Source organism: Chiroxiphia lanceolata, chromosome 1 (assembly GCF_009829145.1).
Source record: "Chiroxiphia lanceolata isolate bChiLan1 chromosome 1, bChiLan1.pri, whole genome shotgun sequence".
Classification (NCBI taxonomy): Eukaryota; Metazoa; Chordata; class Aves; order Passeriformes; family Pipridae; genus Chiroxiphia; species Chiroxiphia lanceolata.
Genome location: NC_045637.1, coordinates 29,400,882 through 29,424,696, shown reverse-complemented (window position 1 = coordinate 29,424,696; position 23,815 = coordinate 29,400,882). Strand labels below are relative to the sequence as shown.

At 37.9% G+C, this 23,815-nt stretch overlaps 1 protein-coding gene across 2 annotated transcripts in view; it reads right to left on the bottom strand.

Moving 5' to 3' along the window:
- SNX16 (sorting nexin 16) overlaps positions 1 to 20,549 on the bottom strand; it is a 30,067-nt gene extending 9,518 nt beyond the window's left edge. For both annotated transcript variants that reach the window (XM_032696739.1, XM_032696743.1), the window contains exons 1-5: positions 20,493 to 20,549; positions 15,737 to 16,200; positions 11,426 to 11,512; positions 6,355 to 6,503; positions 766 to 835 (exon numbers count right to left, since the gene is read on the bottom strand). In XM_032696739.1, coding sequence (XP_032552630.1) covers positions 766 to 835; positions 6,355 to 6,503; positions 11,426 to 11,512; positions 15,737 to 16,108 — 678 coding nt within the window. In that variant the 5' untranslated portion in view covers positions 16,109 to 16,200; positions 20,493 to 20,549. The remainder of the gene's footprint in view (positions 1 to 765; positions 836 to 6,354; positions 6,504 to 11,425; positions 11,513 to 15,736; positions 16,201 to 20,492) is intronic.
- Between the last annotated feature and the right edge of the window lie 3,266 nt (positions 20,550 to 23,815).

Genomic DNA, 23,815 nt, shown 5'->3' with positions numbered 1-23,815 from the left:
GACTAACAATGTATGTACAATTCTAAAACACAGTTATCCTATAAAGCAAGAAAACTAAATCATCTGTTCTGGGCAGACTCGATACAGCTCTGCATGCCAATGAAATTTACTTCTAATAAAATAGGCTGCAGCACACAGTATTATTTGTTCAGTGTGTTCATATATGCACGTGGCAAGGCTGCTGTTACTACACTACAAGTAGTGTAGTAACATGTCACTAATTAATTTTCTGCAAGAACACTATTTTTAGTGGTCAGAATTAATCTTTTCATTACATTCATTACATGAACGTGGGAAGGTGTCCCTTCCCACGACAGGTGTGTTGGAACTAGACGATCTTTAATTCCTTCCAACCCAAACTATTCTATGATTTTATAGCAAGAAACATTTCACTGCAAGACCTGAAGTCCAAGGCATAAGAATTATAATAATGTGCTGAATGTAAACTTATAAAATCTCTCCTTATATTCAGTAGTTCCTTTATATAAGCAGTTGCAGTTGCCTTAAAAAACAAACGCCATCCACGGCTCATAAAAGACAAAAAGGAAGATGATATATTTTGGGAGACAGGGATGAAGTACAGCAAATATGATCAGTGTGCACCAATAATCAGACTGGACCCGTTTTATAAAGACAACCTTTTGTGACTTTTGTGGAAGAACAGAAATAGAAGTGTTTCATTCCATACCATGCAACAGATCTTACAATATTCTAACAACAACTGCCTTTTGCGTTCTGATTTTATCCTATTACTTCAGCACTTACCCTGCTCTCTTCTAGACTGTCAAAAGGACCCGGAGGATCATCCAGACAAAGAAATTCTCTCACTGCAAGGCTTTACCAAATAAAAGAGAGTGAATTACTGAAGTACAAAACCAGCAACAACAAATATGATCATACAATGGAAGTATTTCTTTAAGGGACACAAACACCTGGCCTCAAATTTTACCCCCAAGTATGCAAAATAACGTTAACAAAGTATTAAGCCTCAGTTGTATGTGTTCACCAGGAAGAGTATTTAAAATCTAACTTATGAAGATGAGTAAGCAACTTTATAACATGATTTTTCATGTTCTTTTTTTTTAAATTTTAATACAGTTTGTCGCTACATGACAACTGACAAGTTTATCACTTTGGTATTGAAGATGTATGAAAAATTCCCCTGGTGAAAAATAAATATTATAAGATGGATGAAAAAGTTTGCTGTTAATATCCACATGCAGATCCCTTCAGGTAGTATCAGGGGAACTAAACATCAGTACTGAATCATGTCCACCTGTATCCATTTTGCTAAGATCATAATCCACTGACATATACACAGTATATAACTTTTATATATACAGTACATATTTTTATACATACAGTAAATAACTTTTATATGAAGAATAAGTTATAAATTAATAAGAGACAAAGTTAATGTGCCATGGATATACTACACAGCCATCTCTAAACATACATTTTAAACTAATGCATTCCACTTAGAATTGGGTAACAGCTGTCATCCCCCTCTGTGAATTGCTTTGCAAAAGTCAGAAGAAGGAAGTATGTGTAATCCTGTGGTTTACTACAGAGTATTTCATGCATCTTGCTCATTCTACCTTCCAAGTTTAGATTACTTCTCAGAGACCTCAAACATCTCCAAACACGTCCCTTCAGCTACCTTTTTTAAGATTTTCCTGCTTGGTTATATTCATTCTTCTACAAATAACCTCCAATCAGAACACTGTATTCACAATTAATTAGCAAGCAATAACATGAGCAATGCTGTGCTTGCACTCACTACTTTAAATCATCTCCTACTGCAATGAATACACAAAAATGGAAGATGTGAATCTAAATTTAATTTCCTGTCTCCTCCTCCCACCTCCTGAGTGGAAGGCAGAAAAGGCAGTAATTTTCTGCCTTCCACTCATTCTCTGCATTTGAGGTAGACATGAAGTACAAACACAAGAAAAGAAACTTTCACCCAGCTACCAATCTAATCAAACAGCTTCAGGTGTGGCAAGCAAAATGAGGAGAAATTTCTTCAAACACTAATCATTGATTATAGCATCACTTTTAGTTCTAAAAAGGCTCTTAAGAATATTTATCTAAACTACACTTAATGCTTATTTTGTTGTTCGATTTTTCTAAGTCTGCTTTCACATGCTTATTGCATATGTGTAGATACAGGTGGCCAGAGGTTGGCGAGAAATCTTGTCTTTGTATCTACTTTTACCTCATCAGCCTTTACACCAAACTGAATTTTTTTTTCTATAATCATTTATGTGAAAAATGTTTTACAACTATCTGTCCATGATCTGTGCAAGCCATAAGCCTAAATCTGTACTATTAAAAGAACTTCTCTCATGTACTCAAATAAATAATGAAAAATTCTGCCACCTAAACCAAGATTATCACTCCAGTTAGCACAAAAAATGATAGCTGGCAACAATTCATCAGGGAAATGAACAGAAAACATAACTTGAAACAAAATGAAAGTTATTCAAGTATATAAAGTACGTTTCAAGGTGAAGAGCAGGGTTGGTTTTTTTCCCTCCTCTCCAAATAGTTTAATATGTTTGAGATGACCCTTTTCTGACATGATGCTCAAGTCCATTTTTTTTAATGAAAAGAACAATTCAACCATTAAGATGCTGAAGTAACTCATATATGCCCAATACAGAAGAACTGATTATGTGGAAAAACTTCTGCTCACCATTTTTCTTCAGCATCTTAATCCTTATTCACATATGCAGCTCAAACATATTTTAAATGTATTCAGTTATTTTCTTGTGTTATTAAAGGGTAACATTAACATGGCATAACACACAGTAATGCTTGTGAGTGAAAATCAAAATATCCAGAAAAATAAATGTAAAAAAAATCTAATCCACATATATCTTCTACTTACATCAGGTCAAACTTTTTTGCTTTCCCTGTGGCTGCTGGCAGAAAACCGTGTCTTCTTCTACAGTTTTCAAAACTACTTGAAATTGAATTATTTTACATAAGGAGGTCAAGAAACCTAAAGCCACGGGTCAACAAAAACATTGTTTCTTTACCTAAAATATGCACCTGATGGCATAAACATTTATCTGCAGCCTAGCTTTACTCAGTCTGCTCTGAACCTGCTTCCCCCTCCATGTGTTACACCTTTTGCTTTCATTTAACAAATAGAAGATCCTGCCTTAAAAGTATCACAGAAATCTTTTGTATCACGTGGCAGTTTCCTGTACGTGGCTTCTTTATTCACTTGTGTAGTGGCCGACATCCCTCTCCAGGGAGGCAGCAATGCCAGCATAAGGGGCAGTGTGGCACATTGGATCCCTCACTCAAAGCTGACCAAGCCTCTTACACAGGGCGGAGGCAGGAGAGCTGTATCATCTCTATAAAGCCAGATGACATTTCTGTTTAGCAGAAACATCTTCTTCCTCCCACTTCATGAGGTATATGAAGAAACTTTCCTGAACACATTAAACTCTAGGAGAATTTCAGTTTGATCTTTCACTGAAACTTCAATACAATGCAAAATACAAGAAGAAATCCATGAAATAGGTGCTAAATTTAGTCCTCTTCACACCATCCTACATCTTATCTTTAAATTACTTTGTGAATCTAGTTTTATTAAAAAATAGGTATAACCAAATGAGGTCTCCTATCCCTGAAGGGCAAAATTCCCACTGTCAGTGTCTCAATGATGATAAAGTGCATAAAGCACGAAGAGAAATAAAGAGACTTCTCTACAAGGAGAAAAGGTTCATTTGGTTTTGGTGTGACCCAAGCACTTTGACCTATTTGCAAAACTGTAGAAGTAAATGGTGAACTTGTAATGGGAAAGCATGGTCAGATGCTCATCATTGCTCATGTGAGGTGCAAATATTAATTTCCATTAATAGTAACTTTTATTCTGTGATAAGTGGATAAAAATATTAAGGTGGATCGAACCTCACTAGTTATAATCAGTTCCTGAGGAATTCAGACCTTCCACAGGTTATATTAGAATATAACCTGTATCAATAGGTTATAAAGTTTCTTAAAAAACTTCATCTTTATGCAGAGTGTTACACAGCCAAGATCAGAATTCCAAAAATCACATTTCAGGTAACTATCTGTTCATCAGCCAAAATACAAAGTGATTCCAGAAACATTTTATTTCCTTTTTGTATCAGAGGAGCAATGCAGTCTAAAAGTTATGGTTTCAGTTTTTGCCTTAAATTTTGTCCAAAATGTTCCATTATTAAGATATATGCAAGCTAGTTGAAATACCAAACTAGCAGCAACAACATCAAGCACAAAGCCTTCAGATTATTTTAAGCAGACTAAAAGTCCATTCCGCCCACTAGTCTGTCTCCAGCAGCATAACAGAAGTGACATTTAGGGAATATTAGAGAATAATTCCTTTTTTTTGGCACACCTATCATTGTGTAATTTAACAATAAGGAAGTTCTTAAACTTCTTGGCTGCATACCTCACCCACATAATTACATTTAATAGCCACTGACACAGAAACTCACAGGTTGATCTCAATTTCTTTTTGAAACCATTTAAGCTTTGTCTTTGACATCTCATAACAAAGCTTCACCACTCGGTGTGACATACTGCAAGATGACTATGAATCATCCAAATATTAACATTCTTTACTCACCTTCCCTATCCCCTTTGATGATTTCATATGCCTTGTTTAGCCAGCTCTTACCCAAGACAACAGCCTAAAGAGAAAAGAACTCTTCTTGCAGGGAAATTTTTCTGTAGCTTCATCTGTTGTTGCTTGCTTTCTCTGTACCTCTAGCAGACACTTCTTTTGAAACTGAATGCTGTGTTTTACCACTGGACTAGGTGGAAGTACAATTCAGATTCCCATAGCAATAACTTTTTTCCCCTTTTAAGTTCTTTTAACAATTTTAATGAAACTTTTTGACTATTGCTGAATACTGAACTGATTCAGAAAACCAGTGATATCAGTACCAATAGTTATTTTCCAGGTTGTAAAAAACAAGAGTTTACAAATCTGCATGGGTGTACTTGCTGTCATTTTGTACTTCAAGACAAGAAAACTAGTATTAGTCACTCAGTGCCTCATGATCCTTCTACAATAGTTCATAACCTCAGACAATTTCAAGACGTTCCTGAACATCGGTGTCCATAACTGTGATCTAGCTTTCCACATGTAATACCCCTAAATTTCCATCAATCCTTTTCCCCTTGTCTTTTAACCATCTATACGAGCCTTGTCATAAGTACTTGCTTGTTAGATTTCCCTCTACAAAAGACATTATTGCTTTTTCAAGTATTATTTTTATTCACCTCCTAACCACTTTGGGTTTTTTTTTTATTAAAATCAGTACCAAAAGTCAGACTTATATATGAATCTCTAGTTTCCAGACACAGCAGTCAAACACCTCATAAAAATGTGCCAAAAGCAGTAACAGCCCTTCTACTAAAAAGTAAAGTAGATATAAGCATTATATGGTCTCACACACCAGCATGGCAATTTTACATTTTAGTTCCTTTAAAATTCTTGAGGTAATGCTGTTTAGCAAATTCCTTATTATTTGTTTTGAATGAAGTTTCAGATGATGATTCAGACTCATTCCTCAAAGAACCTCTGGTACAGTAACCTCAACTTTTTTTATTTCTGCTGCTGGAAAAAGTTTTTAGAACTAATTACTTTGCCTCTAGCAATCTGCTTACTCAAATTTCATTCTGTTCTGTATTAAAATAATTTTACACTTCATTTCCCAGAATTATGCTCTATTCATCTCCCAGCTTTGGAATAATCTTCCACTTTGTATGAAAGAAGATACTGTTCAAAGAGACTTACGCACTTTGTTGATTAAACACATTATGTTTTTTAAACTGTTAGGAAATTTTTTATTTGTCTTTTCAATTTACTTACATATAACAATCTACAGACGTACTCCTATTACCATCGCGCATCACGTAAGTTAAAAACCTGTAGTTTAATACACATTTTAAAAACTGATTCCAAACAGTGTAGGTACTTTCCACTGTGAAAGCATAACTTTTAATCCTAGTATAAATTAACAATATATCAATTCTGCATTAAGCACAGAGAAGTAATGTTTTAGGAGTAATATGGGATTAGTGTAACATTTTAAATATTACAACTGTTATTAGTTATCCATGTACAATTCAAAATACTGCAATTCTTCTCTTTTGTTTATGTTAAGATAGGATTAATTTGAAAGGACGTTAAATAATTCACATAATGACGAAATGCACAAAATGAATGCTCATAAATCCCTTACCACATTGCTCAAAGACACACTGCTAGAGTCTAGGAGTTGATAAGAGCAGTTTGGAAAAAAAAAAACCCAAACACAAATGCAAAAGCAAAGTTTAATCACATACCAGTTAGCAATATCTTTATGAGCTACTAGGTTCTGGAGAAATGCTTGCAGTCCCAACTGTCGATCTTCCAAGAAGTCAGGATTATAATTATCCTTGAACCAGCGCTTTGGTGGAAGTGCCAACCGAAAGCCCGGAAACATATCTTTTAGCTGAAATTGAAATGAAACCCAATTAAAAAAAAAAAAAACAAACAAGAAAAAAGCCTCATCAAAATACTCATTTTGACACAGGCACTGACTTCACTCAGAATTATGAGATCTTTCTGACTTCTGCTAAGTTCAAGCACAAGGTAAGTCTCAACCATAAGTAGTACAATTCAAATTACAGCATAAATTGCAGACATAGTTCTGTCACTTGCTGTGCTGCCTTATGCAATCCAATGACCTCTCAAACTTACCAGATAAAAATGAGAATGAAAACCTTTGCTTTGTTATTTAATGTCCAGTATCAGATGAGTAAGCACTTCAGTGGTGTTTCTTCTAAAGTACTCAGGGACAATAAGTACCATCTATCTATCTATAAAAATCCATTACAGATCTACAACTCTGCAACTTGTCTTTTTTGGGGGGCTAGCAGACTAAATTACAACACATGCCTGACAATACTTCTAGTGAAGAGTAGCTCTCTGTACACTCAGAATATTAAAATTTCAATATGCATGTATAGCTCAAACCCTAGTAGTAACATGTAAAATTGTACTGAGTTACTTAAGTAGCAAATGGGGTATAGTTGACATTAGAAATACCTAGATTTTTTTTTTAATTCAGAAATGAAATATGCAAGTGAATGGAAGCATAAAACTATATAACAATGAACCTATCCAAAGATGCCAATTATTTTTCTAATATGCTTAACTATCAACACTTGCATAAAAAACAGTTTTTTGAAGCCTTTTCTTAGAAGGGATGCTTGACACAGAAAAATCTTGGAAGAAGATTTACAACCAGCAGGAAAAATCAAACTAGTTTTACAAAATCTGATATCCCAACTGCCACAAGAATTGTTTAATCTTTTTTTCTGAATACAGGATCACGTCAACTTTTGTCAGAGATGTACTGCATACACCTAATATATTTACATGAATATTGCAGTGCCAGGGTTTTAGAATCTGCCTTGAAAACAGTTTAGCACTCAGTGTTTACAAAGCTGTAGTGTAATTCTTCAGTGGGTGTCCTGATCCTTGCTCAGCAAAATTTAACCCTTCTAACAATGTGTTATCTATTTAACTACTCTTTATGGACTCACAGAAAATGCTAACGGGTAGCTCTTTCAGCAGATTAAGTTTTTACAGATACTGCATTTCAGATAGAATCTCTCTACACAGTTTCAAGGAAGAATCACGTTAATGGATCACCTTTACTCAAATAAGTACCATTTCACAGTATGAGAAGGGTGCCATTTAAACATCACAAGTATCGTATACTGAAATATCCCACCATAAATACCAGTTTCTTATTTACAGAATAGTTTATTGTCAAAGCCTTGCTCTTTTTTTCCTGCATTTAATTATTTAAGTGCATATTTTCCTCTTTCTGAATTTCATCTTGATATTAGACTCCTCTTGATATTTTTAAGTTTATCTTTGGTCATCCACCGTTCCTTCATCTATTACCAAGTAATCATAAATACCACATACATAAGTATCCTCTATGCTCCATAACAGCTCATAAGTTGATAAAATACTGAATAGGACTGAACACAGAGATTATAACAAAATGAGTTCCTGTGTTAGTTGTACAGGAGACCGCAGATAACCATTTCTGGGAAAGCTTTTCAACCACACAGATTTCTGCATAATGGTTAATTTCACTTGTCTGGTCACATAGATCATGTAATTTATTTCTAAGGAAAGAGTATGCCTACCCACAGACTACTACTTTGTGGGTGAAGAGTATGAGAAAGCCAGCTGCTGTTAGCAGACTAATTTTCAGCAGCACACTCCTGGGGCATTCTTTCTTGAACACTCCTCAGACCCAGCAGGAGGGTCAGACAAGTTATTCTGGTCACCACTGTTTCCTTGTATCCAGCACCTTTTCTACTTGTCTCTCTCCTACATCATCATATGATACATTATGCACCTCACATGAGGCAATCTTGGGGAAAAATGGTTAACTTTTTGGTTCTTAAGACCGGTCATTTCATTATCTGTTCAACATCTCTACCAAAATAGTAACAAACTTTAGAAAGTTCTTTTCCCACAGTTCTTTGGGGTCGAAGTACTTCTCATACTTCTCTAGCCCAGTAGGTGCTATAAACAAACAAAGCCTAAGCATCTAGCCAAATGTCTGCATTTGTCTTTGCTCCTAACCTCTCCTTCCAGCATGTTCCAACACCCACTAAGATTAAATTTTTGTTGATATTATAGCAAAAGACATTATTTCAGTCTTTGTTGTAACATTCACTGTTTGCTTTCCATAGTTTGCTCTCAAGTAATGGATCTCTTATTTTACTGCCTCTTTCCCTTCCGTCTCTGATGATTTATAATACTTTTCCCATTGCTCTTAGCATCCCATGTTGGTCCACCTTGCATCTCAGCACTTTTGCCTTAGTCTTCAGAAGCCTGTACTACTCTCCTTCTACTAACCTGTATATGTATTTTTTTAATTACTTTTGACTTTGAGATCATTATGTGGCTTCTTGTGTACCCGTACTGGCAATATGTTATCTTTCCTTTACATTGGATTACTTTGCTGTCATCTTCTATTTGTCTTCTTTCAGTAGTTATGGAGTTTTCATAACCTTTTAAATTGCCTGGAAAGTAGACAGCTTTGACATTCAAAGAATTTGTTCCTCCCTTGAAATTTGTTCAGGTCTTAACCTGTTGCTGCACTTACTGATTTCATTCATAAAAGGGCAGTTAATGGTTTTGAGCTCTTTTACTTCCATTCATTTCTATTTTATTAGCTGTTCCCTACTAAAAATATTTCAGAAAATACTGGAAGTACAAAACACCTTCCAGGATCCTATAGCTATTTTGCCTCCTTTATGTTCTTTAAGAGATCAGGGCAAATAAAGAATGCTATTACTAAGTTCAGTAACTTCTTTTATTAGTTAGCTGAGCTGTATTTGTTCATCTGCTCCTGGTTTTATCTACATGTGCCCCCTTTGTGACACTGTTCCTACTCTCACATTTTCTACCTTTTTAGCCACCGTGGGAGTCCAACTCAGTTCAGTTTGGACTCAAGTATGTAAGTATGTGCACGACACACACAAACCCCCTTATTGCTCTTTACCTGCTTTTCCTGAGAGGCCATTCCTGCTATGTTAATATCTCAAACTGATTCACACAGCAGTCACAGTGATCGATTATTCAGTTCAACTGGCAATTAATGCCAAGTTCCTAGTACCATTTCAGGGAATTAATAACTTGCCACCAAACTTGAGAAGGGTGGTGAGGAAAAGGACTTACAAGATAGTGTATTTCTTTTGCCTACACTGGATTTCTAGGAGAAAGGGTATAGAAAATCCTGATAGTTTACATGCATGCAACTGCATGTCTATATTTACCATTAGAGAACAAAGAATTGCAAGTGTTGCTCTGCGCCTTTTAATGACTGATGCTTGCATACAACCATTTACTCTTTGGTCTGTAAGACACTATGCTTTTTATAATACAGAGATGCCAGCTCTGGGAACTGAAACATACCATCATTCTGGACATTCCAGGGAATTACAGAAAAGTAACATAATAAAACTTAAGATGTATACTGAAAGATGAAAAAGCTTCAGACAGTGACTCAAGGAAAAAATAGACATTTTCCTTTTAAACAGAAATCCTCATACCTAGAAATCATGCTAAAGCCAAACATTTTTGTCAAAGATTTGATGGCAAAGACTATGGACTTCACTTGTAAAATCTAAATATTTATTCTAAAATTAATACCTGTGGCATTTTTATTTTTCAAACCACTGATAACCACATTAAAATTCAATGCAGGTAAGCCAATTCTTGACCTATACTGGACATAGCTGATCAAGATACAAACTGCTGTATGATGTGATTTCCAAAATTTGAGTTGAAATACCAAGATCATCATCTCAAGAGAAGTCAGACTTTTGTGATTGCCAAGACATTCCTTCACTTAGGACTATCTTAAAAGACAGAAGTTTCTTCAAAAAGAAACCTGTAAACTAATTAACATTCAACAATTTTGTTTCAGACTGAACTGATATTTTAAAGGTAGCCTAGAAGATATACAAACATGTCAAACCAAGAACATGGAGAAATGTGTAAGCCAAAGTCTTTGTTCAAAACTTCAGCTCAATTAAATTCTTAGTTGATTAGGCACATCAATCCAAGCAGGTAAGGTTAAAAATTAAAAAAGGGAGTGTTATAAAGGCTACAAATTGAAACATGAAAGAACATAATAGCAGAAAATATGTTAAATTGGCAATGAAAGACTATTCTCAGGAGTGAAGAGTGGGCAAAGAAAACTGTAATTCTGTTTTTCTACTTTTGGTAGCTAAGTACAATTTACCAATAATAAAAACTTGTGGTTTTCAGACAAGAATTTTTTGCTTTCAAGTGTTCTAAAATCATTGAGTTCCAGACCGAGAATTCCTATTTATCTCCATCTTTAAAGTTCTGATATAGTATTTTGCAACTAGTTTTGAAGACATTGAAAGCAACTGAAGACTGACCAACATACAAAGAACTTCATGAAACTTCAGGTTTATCATGAAAAAAGCAGAGTTTGTTATACAGAAATGGACTGAATAATTACTGGATCGTTCCTGTAAGAGAACACAAGTCCCTAGTTCTATTTCCATGCGGGGGATAAATATTGAAGAGTTAATTTCCTTTACCACATAGACTAGGAATAAAGTCTGAAGCACACTAAGCTTCAGATGAAGCTGTTACACCTTCTTTATATTAGCTGTAGTGATTTCAAGCATCTTTGAAAAAATAAGGAATCATGATTTTCCAGGCATTAATATAGTATGTGTTTTATACGCAGTAAAAAAATCAAGAACAGAAAAGAAGCGACAAAAATGTGAGAGACAAAGAAAATGAGACATGAAAGAACAGTGAGGCAAGACAGCTGAGAATTTATCAGTGTATAATTCCCACCTTGTCATTAAGCCTGGAGAAGTCAGTGTAACGTCTGAAAACTACCCAATTTTCCTCTGGACTTCTTTTTACCAGTATTTTGTATACCTGTGTAGAAAGACAGGAATATCACACTGCATTGTCTGGCAGGCTGAAATTATCCTTTATCTCTTAAGGAAACAAACTGATGGATAAAAAAAATTCCTAATTAGATTAAAAGAAACCCAAATAACTTAATTATCAGTACAAACAGTATAAATTAATTTCAGAATTTAAGGAAGGAGCTACTGTAATTCCTAAATACATTTAACTATTTCTGTCTATAAGAAAGGGTCTGTGAAACTGTACCCACATTTATTCTCGAGCAAAACACAAGTGTCAGCTATCAAAGAGGTAAAGGAAGTATGTTTTAGTGATCTACTTTAACCTTTGCTAACTTCCGGTTTTATTCACTGATCCTTGAGGCCAATCTGTTTTTAAGATGACTGTTAATAATAAGGTGCTGTGATATTGTTTTCAAAGGTCTCATCTGACTTGCTTCACAAGGAAAAATGAAGCAGAACAAAATTACATCCTCCTTTGGTTGCATTTGTCTTGAAAATTAGCTTTTGCCTTTCCAGGCAAAATATGACTTCATTCTGATAACTGCATCAGAATGATTATACTAGCACCATATAACTGAAGTAATGGATCCTTTGAATCAGATTTAGCAAGACAATAGCACAGCACTACCATACTCCTATTTAAAAGAAAATGGATAAATAAACAAAACAATAATAATAAAAAAAAACAAACAAACAATTACTTTTTAGGAGGACTAATGCTCAAATGCCTGAACACAATGAATCTAACAACATAACTTCAACTAGAAAACATTAAACAGTGTCTAATGTCAAAACCTTATTTTCTCCAACGTAAGGAAAGAAAGGTTCTGCAATTGTACTGGGTTAGTGTTCTCAGTCTACGCGTCTCTAGTTAAAAAAAAAATAAAATACAACACAGAAAAAGATATTAGAGTAGTAAGGATAAAAAAATCCCTTACAGGCACTTAACCAAGTTCTATTTAAAACATTTTCTAATCTGTTACATAGTAAAATATTTTCCAGTATGTCACGCTTTCACAGTTGGTTTTCTTAGCTGATAAATGTATTTTTCTTGTTGCAGTCCCAACATACGATAACCCTTGTGCTTGCCAACCTCTGTACATGTGTAAGACTGGTTTTAGCAATTTTGTATTCTATAATATATTAAGTAGCAGACAGTTACAGAAACTACAGATAACTACTGTGCAAACTAAAAGCAATTTTTCAGCAAGTACTTATCTATGTTTTAAACACAGAACTTCACTTCTAAGTAACATCACCTCTGGAAGTCACGGATTGTGACTGAGGAGAAAGCTATTAGCTTTTAAAACTCAAACTGTATGACGTGCCTACAAAGACAGCATTAAAATGTAATTCTTCTGTCTTGCATTTTATGTATAAAAGCTTGTTCGAGTATTTTAGTTTTCCCATCATACTAAAACTATAAACAATTTTCATAAATAAAACAAATAAAAAAATGTAAAATTGTGAAGACTCTTTGTTAGTACACAGTAAAACACAGAACAAGAAACTTTGGAATATTCTTGCGGAAGCACTTGCTAATCAGTATTCTATTACATTCTTTTATTCTACAAAGGTTCTGCAAAGGCATTGCTTAAAAATGCACACATGAAAAAAAATTCATTTAGTCTCAGCTTCACTTTAAATGGTTTCCAAGTAAACATTAGACAAGTTGCTTTTTTTTTAAAGTCTTCACAAATTATGGTCAACTGAAGTGTGATAAGGAGTGCAATCAGTTTGTGATTAATGGTCTCCAAAAATATGTTTGGCTTTCCCCTATGAGCTGAAAATAAGATGGTTGCCTTTTTTTTAATTTATTTTAAAGATTACTAATTAATAAACAAGAACTGGAGTATTTAAAAACCCAACTCTCAATTCCTTCACATAAGATCCTGGAAGAAATTACAAATGAATTCAACAAATTCAATTAATTCCGGTCAATCACGAATTGCCTTATTCCACAAATACAAAATACTCAATGAAAATATGCCAATATTTAGTATCAATCTCTGGCCAATTCAGCATCTCATTATCATTTCTACTTGGCTCAAAAGAAAGAAAAAAAGTGTTAATTGAACATTCCAGGACTGGTAATTCACTTGAGACCAACTGCTTACAAGGAGATGTTTTTCAGCCTAGGTTTTCTCTCATATAACCTTTAGCAGCCACGTACTCCAACATGCACTAACATTTAGCTCTTGAAGTTAGGACATCATCCAGCTTAAGTAGTTCAGATTCATATTTTTGGAAACTATGAGATGCTACCAACAGTAAAAGAAACAAATTCAGCAATTAAGTCCTCTTTTACAGGTGATCTCAATTTAACTTCCACTGTCTTCCATCTTACTGATTTAGCACTGCAAAAGCAATCTAAATTTCTAGGACTAATTACTTGCTGGCCTTAATTCAAAATAGCAAGCTTATTTTCAACATCCAACTGAAAACAAACAGTTATTTATGTGCCTTCAGAAACAAACACAGTAGAAGTGAATTCAGGAAGAGCAAAAATGCATCCAAGCATTTTAACAATGGAAGAGTGTTTCACTTGTACCATTAACTGGCCTTCTACATAAAATAAGGAGTCAAAGTTGTCATTGTAACTACAGTTGAAGGACACCTTACATGCACACTGGAATATGCCTTGGTATATTTTTGACATATTCCTTCTTCAAGGAAGAGACAGAGGTGCTGGAGTGCATCCAGAGAAAGACAATGGAGCTGGTGAAGGGACTGGAGTACAAGTCCTGTAGGGAGCGGCTGAGGGAGCTGGGGGTGTTTAATCTGGAGAAAAGGAGACTCAGGGGAGACCTTATTGCTCTCTACTACTACCTGAAAGGAGGTGGTAGCCAGGTGGGATTTGGCCTCTTCTCCCAGGCAACGAGTGACAGGATAAGAGAATACAGCCTCAAGCTGCACCAGGGGAGGTTCCAGTTGGACATCAGGTTAAGAATTCCTTCATGGAAAAGGTTGTTAAACATTGGAATGGACTGCCCAGATAGTGGGAGTCACCATCCCTGGAGGTATTCAAGAAAATACTGGACAGGGCACTTAGGGCCATGCTCTAGTTGTCAAGGCAGTGATCAAAGGTTGGACTTGATCTTGGAGGTCTTTTCCAACCTAAATGATTCTGTGATATTTTCAGTCTAATCTTTGTCAATATAGCAATATTAATCATTGTTTTAGTTTTGAAGGTTATTTTTTAAAAGGAATTTTTTAATCTACATGTGAAAAAAAATTCTGCTCTTCTGTTATCCTACCATGCATAAACATATTAGAAACCAAAACTCTTAGGAAAAGACAGGCTATCATTCTCAAATACTTAAAAAGCAGCATTATTTAATATTTTGCAAAGAGAACTTGACTTCATTAGTATTTTAACTGTCATAAAGGCACCAGATTCCACACTAATATAAAAGAAAACAGGAAGGAAAAGAAATTTGTCTGCTATTTCCTTCTCCTTACCTATTTCTGATTAATGTTGGTCATCTGAAGTAATTAATAATCAGTAACAAACAGCTTCCATCAGTCCCACAAGCATTACTGAATTATCTCAAAGAAATGTTTCAACCACATCCACAAAAACAAATGTAGAAATGCATTTATGGTATGTAAAAAAAATGAATTGCCAGCTACAGTACACTTTGAGAAAAATCAATACAAACTAGTTAGGCTGGTGTTCTGGCATGAGATATGGCATAAGTGACTTCTCACTCTGATGTTTGCAGAACAGACTTCCCCTTACTAGAAACTAAACTCAGCAGGGCAAGAAGTTGAAACCTACATGTTTGCACTTCGATGCAAATATTTTAAGCTACTAATAACTGCAAAAGGCAAATATCAGGGTTTCTTATCATTAATGTCAAACAAAAACCTACATTTTATTTAACATGTTTAGCTACCTAGAACTCCTATAAGTTCAATTTAACAAGGAATTGTAACTCTGCAAGGAATTCCTGACTTTTCCTGCTGAAATTTACCTGAAGTAGAATGAATTTCTGCTATTCCACATACACAATTACAGGAAAGACTGCTTCCGAGTTCCAGTTTTCCACCTGTGTAACGGGATTGATATTTTCCTGTCAGGCAGTACTTTGAAGCTACGCTGTTAAACTAGTAAAGCACTCCAATATCCCTGAATTGCAGGATTAATTACTAAAGGAGAATGCAGAGCACATTTAATTGTTATCTTGGAGTTACAGGACGAACTACACCATACCCAAAAACTTACAGTGAATTTTGCCCTTTCCTCCATCACCTCATAGCCCAGTATAGTAGGCGTAGATGGTCGATCTTCCCAGCTCCTGGAATCCGTATTCTGCTCTATTTCTTCTACAGGCTGAGTACAATATTCTATGGATGGATCCAGACCTGTAAATTTAGTCCTAACAAGTGGACTGCTACACGCAGATGACGTAGAATCAATCTGGTCAGGCACGCTCATCTTTTTAAAACTACCAACTGTACAGTCCTCCAGCTGTCCTTTTGAGGAGCTCGAACTTGTCGAGATGCTCCCAAAAGAAGAACTTCTTTGGTTTCTGTTTGTAAAGTTGGATGATGAACTTCCAATAGGAATAGGAACAGGAACATATGGTGTTGCCATCCTTCATGAAGAAACCTCTCGGTTTTTGGTCCAGGAATTTAAGCTTCATTCAGTGTATAAGCCATGTTTCCTCTTCTTTTTAGGAACAGTACCTGCAGCGAAGGACAGAAAATACTGCTCTCATTTCTAAGTCAAAGCAACAGTAAGATACTGATTTGGAAAAAAAATCTGTATGAGCTTTGAGATGGTACATAGCAGTACTGATGGCTAAACATTTTCACAAGGAATTAGGCTTCATATAAAATGCTGCTTTTAGATCGTATTCTACCATTCGAGAGATAATTTTACAGCTCTTTCACAACTATTACAATTAAAATGACAAAAAATTAAAGCAAGATTACAAAGAGAAAAATATTTTTGTCCTTTATGATTTAAGTACTATTTTGTTTTACCCAAAGTGTCAGCAATTTTTGGGCATATAAGAAGCTGATGTAGCTTTAGAGACTTTAACAGCACGAGAGGTTTTCTCAGAATTGCTTCTGTAAGACATTCAGAGCAGACTACCTGAGCCAAACACACATGCAACAATATACATGACATGAATCAAGACATGACAGTAAACAAATTAGGTGAAAACCATATTTGCATATTACACATTCACTGAAGTATAATGGATCTGTTTTCAGTGTTTTTCAAAACAACTCTATTGCATATAATGCTGCAGGTATTTGTCACAATGTTAAATGGGCATACTTTCTGGAGTTTGAATTGGAGCAATTAAGTTTTACAAGTATGCACATCAGAAGCAGGATTTTAACAACAGCCAGTTTTCCATTCCAGCAGATTAAAATGGAAAAGCAAGTGTAGGCAAAAAAGATAAACATATTATTTAATATTTTTTTCTTCAACAAAACCATTTCAAACCAATCTTTTGTGTGCAGGTGTGTATATGTATAAAAAAAAGCAAAATAAAATTAAGACAGCAGTATCAAACTGCCAAAAAACTTCTCGTTTTAGCAAAGTACCCAAATAAGAACTCTTACAAGATGCAAATTAAATGCCACCTTTTAGGACTAACAGGGTTTGAGCTATCACCCATTTCACCCAGGAATATACCAATCAACCATGATGGTGCAGGAGGCTGTGAAATGGGAAATGGTCAGCCTGATTCACATCATATTATCAATCATGTACTGCAGCAAAAACCAAATGAGTTTGCTAACTGTGAGGGTAAAGTGATGCTTTCATTCTCTTGCTCTAAATAAATCTTAGAGAACATGAATAAGGAAATAAATTTTAAATGAACCAGCACCAGCAAGACTGAAAAATGCTCTTGAACAAACTCCTTGAGTGAAGGAAAAAACAAACTCAGTCATCTTCTTAGCTGTATCAGGAAGTCCTCACACACTCTGCTAGAAAGCTCAAGTAACTTCACCAGCAAGAACAATTTCAAACTGGCAGTTATTCCTCGGAACACCTCTACTTCACTGTGGATGACGCTGGACGCTCAGCAGCATCTCAGGGAGCTGAAACGTCACTATCATAAACCCCTGCTGATTGACTTTGCTGGTCAGGTACAGGCTTTGGACTATCCAGCAGCTTCTGTTGCAGCACAGTCCTGTGCTCGGCTGTGTGACTGAAGCCACGTGTCAGGCAGCTGACCTGCTTCAGCCTCCCTCAGTATGAGAGAAAACAAGTCACACCTGCTCCTGAGACAAGATGTTCTCCTGGAGCTACACCAAGATCTATATTCCTTTTTCCACCTGTATCTCAGTAAGCAAATCTATTTTCTGCCCTGAACAGTAAACTTTGCAATAATTTTTCTTTAATACAAATAGACACATCAAGGTATGAAGTATTGTCTGGTAAATTTTCTCTAGCAATATTCTCTAAATAAATAAATAAATATCTAAATGAAACACCGAAAAAGGTAATTCCTTTTTCACTTGCCACTTCAGTGACTCTTCCATGCTACCTGCGTAAGGAATTGAGAACATGCCTTAAAGAATGTCCGACACAGGTATGTTACTAGGATGTGTGATATTAAATCCCTACAAACAGAAGAACCCAGCCGAAACCAGACTGCAACAAATCGAAGAATCTGTAAGTAAAAAGTGATTATCTTGTGCTGCATGACTACAAACCAGGAGAGGAAAGTCAGCCCCCATCTCAGAGAATCTGCTGAAGTTCACTTAGGAGTCTGTAAAATTTTGAGAAGAAAAAAACACTTGTGCTTTTCAGCACTTTATGATAAGAAAAACAAACAAACAAACAAACAACCTTCAAAACCCTACACAGACATTTTCAACAGTTACAATACTTGTGAAAAGTGTGTTTCCTAAAACAACTTCTTTCTTTAAAGTGAAATGCCAATCAAAAACTCACTATCTTGAACTGATTTACTTACTATTCTTCAGTGCACATGCATTTCTGAACAGCTGCACATAACAGTGGTATGCAACATAACGAAGACCAACCTGAGAATAAAATACTTGGTGTTAAGAAGCCAACACCTACACTGAAGGTGCTTCAGCAGCTTTCATGTCAGACCAGCTGTAATTTGGTACCAGTGCCTGAATGCTTATTAGCAGCTGGACTGCACTAAGCCTGCTCCCAGGGTACGTTTTCTAGTTTAGTTTCTTTTGTACTCGGGAAGGCCACTCCAAATCACAGGCACATTACATGGTGATGATGACTCTATTTGCTTCTAAAGGACGTTCTCTACTCAATTTGAGCATTAGAAAAAAATACAGTGGTCAAACGAGGGTCACGATCTTAGGAATCAAGCCTTTTCTACGAATATAGTTTACTGCCAATTCATGCAATAAAAGAAACAGTAAATAATTTCATTTAAAAAAACCCTTTTACACAAACCACATCACTCCTTGTTTATGTTGGTGCAGCGAGAAGGGAAGATTTAGCTGTACACTGCTACTCCCCAAGCTTCACCGTGGACTGGTCTCACATGTCACTGCACAGAAGTAGTAGAATCATTGCACCACACCAACTTTCAGAGCACACAGATCGCTCACGACACGTATGAGACAACCCAGAGACTGCACTTTCTTGTCTGGATATTCGCTCTACTTTTTGCAGGAAATTTGCTTCTTTTTCAGAATCTGTGTTTGGTTTAGCTTTATTCCGAACTCTAAGTTAAGAACGAAACAGAAGGAAGAGAACATTTGCTGGAAGCACTGGACTGCTAGATCTGAAACAGGATAGGACAGTCCCGGCAACCACGCCGTCACATGCTACAGAGCAGCATGACACCAGCTTATCCCGGTGTTTACAGCAGCCACCTCCCTTTCTGCGGGTGAAGCAAAGAGGCTGTAATAAAACCACTTAAAAAGGGTTCGCCTCCAGCTTGCAGCTATCGCAATTCCAAACCCTCTTAAGCTAATGGTTTGTATGTTCAGAGAGAAACATGTAAGCCACATGATTCAAGGATAATAGACTGGAAACAAAGCAATCCTTACTTAACAGCTGTAATTGGATTTAAAAGACTTTTAGCTATGCAATACTATTTGTGATCTGGTTACAGATATTACGCCTGTTTGGACAACGCAGACGAGCTGACCTCTGATGTTTAGGATTTAAGTGCTACTGTGGAATGTCCACTGAAGAACAAGTGGAATATTCAGAGAAACAACTTGCTCAGTTAGGTTTAATGATTTTTTAAAATAACAATAATTTTGTGCCGCCTTCAGCCAAGTTACCTGACAACATTTTTCACCTGGTTATGAACTCGAAACTGGGGCATACACCTCGCGCATACGCACACACGGAGATGGGGAACTCCAGCTCCAAAGAGTCTGTGACAGAACTAGAAACCTCTGAATGTACCCTGCCTCCAAAACCTGCACATCAGGATGCTCCGCCTCCTCCGTGACGGGACGGTTCTGAAACGGGAGAACCGCCCCAGCCCCGCCGGTACAGCCCAGGATAGTCCAGTCCGGCCCCGCCGCGCTCGGGCAGTGCCGCCACCGCTTTACGTAACTCCCGGGGCGGCCGCCGATCCCGCGGCACCGGCGGGGCCCCGCGAACTCCTCCGTCCCTTCGCATGGGGGCTGCGGGGATCGGCGGGTCCCAGCGCGGCGCCGGAGGAACCACCCCGAGGTGCAGTTGGTGCGGCGCCGCTCCTCAACCCCCGCCCCGGGCAACGGAGGAGGCTGTCCTCGCCGTCCCGCCCGAGCGCATTCACACTCGGCGGTGCCACCGCCCGCGGCCGCCTCCGCACAGGTGCGCGAGAGCTGCGGGAGCTACGCCACCGGCGCGGCGCGGAGGCGGAGGCGGCGAGAGCCGTCCCTGCCTGGCGTGGGACAGGCGGCAGCGACGTTCATCTCCGCTCCTGCGGCCGCCCCCGGCCGGGCTCCCGCCCCCGCTCCCCTCATTCCCGGCGCCGGAGCCTCCCACCCCGCCGCTCCTGGCACGCGTCCCCGCTCACCTGCTCCCGCCGCCCCGCGCGCGCCCCGCGCGCGCCCCGCTCCGCCGCGCCGCCGTCAGCGCTGCCCCGCCCACCCCGCGGGGGCGGAGCTGCGGGGCGGGTGGGGCGGGGCCGCGCGCCGACTGCAGGAATGGCGTGTCCGGGCGCGCGGTGCATTGTGGGTGTTGTAGTGCCCCGGCTCGCGGTGTGGTTCCCGCGGGGCGGGGCCGCCCCCTGTGGGAGGCTGCGCCTCCGCGCGGGACAGCAAGGAACGGGAGGGAAGGGAGGTCTTCGCTTTCCCGGATCCCGGGTGCGGGAAAGCCCTCGACCGTTTCCAAGTGTGGGCTGTTAGCGTGGTTTTGCGTAGGACCGCTGTAAAGCCCCGCTATACCGTGGGGTGTGCGCGGGGCAGCGGAATGGGAGTAATAGTGGAGCGCCGTGAAATTACACGGGTAAAAGTGATCAGGGAATTTCCCGAGGGAATAGGGGGCGCTGTGTGTGGGTGTGGAGGCGGGGAGGAAATCACTGTTCTGAAATAGTGGTGGGAATAAAGCAGCATCTCGCTATCTCGTAGCGACCTAGGGTATGTAAACAAGAGTGTGGAACTCTGGAGAAAATGAACATAGCACAGTTTGTGTTACAAGTACATTATGTGTATTTTTTTTATACATCATGTATAAGGTACACAGTACCTAGAATTTCTGAGAAAGTCTGCCGAGTTTTCATCCGGAGGTTACCACGTGCTTGAGTTTTTCTGGGGTTGCCCTTTCCCCCTCTTTGGATCTATTTTCTGGTAGATACATGGGCATTTTAGGATTTCATGGTGCTGCTAGAGCAGTAACTGTGCCTGCTGCCCGACATCTCTCCTGTTTCATGGCTCTGGAAGATATGGCAGCTCTTGTTCCTTCTGTGCAGCTCATCTGCTTGTTTATAATAAACTCGATACCTTTTGCAGGGCACGGGCACCCAAATAGTGTAGTGATCTAGTCTGTGACTGCAAACAGATGTATAGGCCTGTGGCACTGCCCATGTCACTATGCTGCCCTGGGGGCTGCTGTTACCCTCAGAGTGAAATTCTTCTACAGGAATTATATTCTTAGAGTACTAGGGAGCTGCTGTGGTGGGGGTTTTTGTTTGTTTGTTTGGTTGGTTGGTTGTTTGGTTGGTTTTTTGTTTGGTTTTTTGTTTGTTTGTTTTTTCTTTTCCCCTGTGCCATATTGTTTCAGCATATGCTGGGTTGTCTGGAATTAATTTTGAACTTACTGGGTTTTATGGATGCTGGTCTTTTAAGCAATTTCCTCAGAGTTGGCAGGGTAGCTGGTATTTGTCATGAGTAGAATTAATAGTTTTGAAAAGCATTTATTTGTGAATGACTAGTTCAGAAGCCATGCCATGGGGATCTTTTTTGGATCTAATTCCCTCTTTAACTTCTCAATTCTGTTTTAAATATGTAGTACTCAGAAGAGAAAATGCACTGGATTTTAGAAATACATTTTAGTAATAAATATATTAAATCTGAGGAAATTTAATCAATTGCATTTTGAAAATTGCAGTGCCGAACCAGATATGCTGAGCATGTAACTATTATGAATTTAAACTTTATATCACTCAAGATGAAAATGTTGTTTAACATATAGCAGCAGAAAAGAAAAAAGAATGTTAGAAACAAGAGAATACTAATTTCCACTTGTTAAGAACACTTCTATAGTAGTTGATCATGTCTGACCATTACAATAATTTTGTTGTATATTCTGTTTGAATTTTTTTAACTGTAAGTAGTTATTTATAAAGTTCCCTACCTACACCAATCTAGTTTTTGAAAACAAATGAGAGGGGTTTTTTCCACATCTAGAAGCATTTGATAATTATGAATGCATGTTTTTCAGTTTGCTAGTCTGCTATCCTAAGAGATGAGACATGATTGTATTGTACAGGTTAACATAAAATTTTTAACAGCCTGCCCAATGATAGTGAAGTCAGTTTTCATTGTGCCACTGTCGATTGAAGAAGAGTCCTATCCCAAATGCTTTGAAGCAAACAAGATATATTTTGTCACAGTGAACAGGTATAGGAACAAGGTGTGAGGTTGCATTTTTTTGGTCATTTGGAAATTCCAAAGAAGTTTGTAGGATTTTTGGCTGCTGAAGAATGTGGGCTCAGTGCCCTCACAAGGCGCTATCCACCCACAAAATCATCAGGAAAGACTGTTGTTTCACTGGCAGGAGAGAAACTATGCAGGGTTAAGATGAATTAAAATTGTGTTTGTGCCCTTCCTGGTTTTCTCTTTGTAGTCGTTCTTCCCTTGTGTACTCCGGCTGTAGCAATCTGTAAGGCTTTGGGAAAGAACAGCCTCGCTTTGGCTACTTGTGTAAGCAGACAAGTCTGTTACTCCCATCGCAGGCGAGATGAGCCACCCTGTGGCAATACCCTGCAATTCACCTTCATGGAGGCAAAAGTTCAACAAAACTGGTTGCTAAATGTGTAAAACAGCGGAAAATATTTGCTGGGTTCTTTCTGCACGTATTGGTGCCAGATGTCATCCGTGTTCTGCCTTCATGTGCTAGTTATTTGATTTTCCAGAGGATTAGCGTATATATATTATAGGTCTGATCAAAATCTGTCTGGCCATTGTAATCCTTTGTGCCAAAGACATGATTTTTGCTAATGCTAGCTGGTTTGCTAGCTTAATTTAACCTTGTTTGGGGGCAAGGGCTTGCAGAATCAGAAAAGCCTATTAACGTAAAGGAACTTTATGCAACCTCTGTGAACTTCCCAACGCTTTCTCTGCTAGGAAGAAGAATGCAGAAACTGTTAATTGTGTAACACTAGTGGTTCAGCAATGCCTCCTTCTGTTTTAAAAAAATAACCCCCAAAAATAATCCTATAGGAGAGCACTCTGGCATAATGTTATTGAATTAAATGCAGCTTCTTTTGTGCTAGTTGAGGCATAATGTGATACGTTTTCAAAGTCCCACCTGCCCCCATGATCATGTGAAAAACTGAAGGTAGACTTTCAATCAGGTTATGGGACTTAGGTACTCAAATCTCATTGCATTTCAATTGGATGCAGGCACTCAAATTCCATTGTATTTTAGAATCCATGCATTCAATCCCATTACTTTCCAATGGGATTTGGGTCTTTCTCAGGGTACTGTGAAATCTATGACTTGGAGGATATTTGTTTTATGACAAAACGGCCAATTTTCTTTCTCAGCTGTATAGTCTTCAGTGTTAGAAGAGATGGAGTTTCTCCCAAAGGCAATTCTTTGTTTAATTCCTTCCAGGTGTAAAAACTACACAACTTTAAAGTACAGCTGGGTACTTTGGAAGTAGACATAAGCATT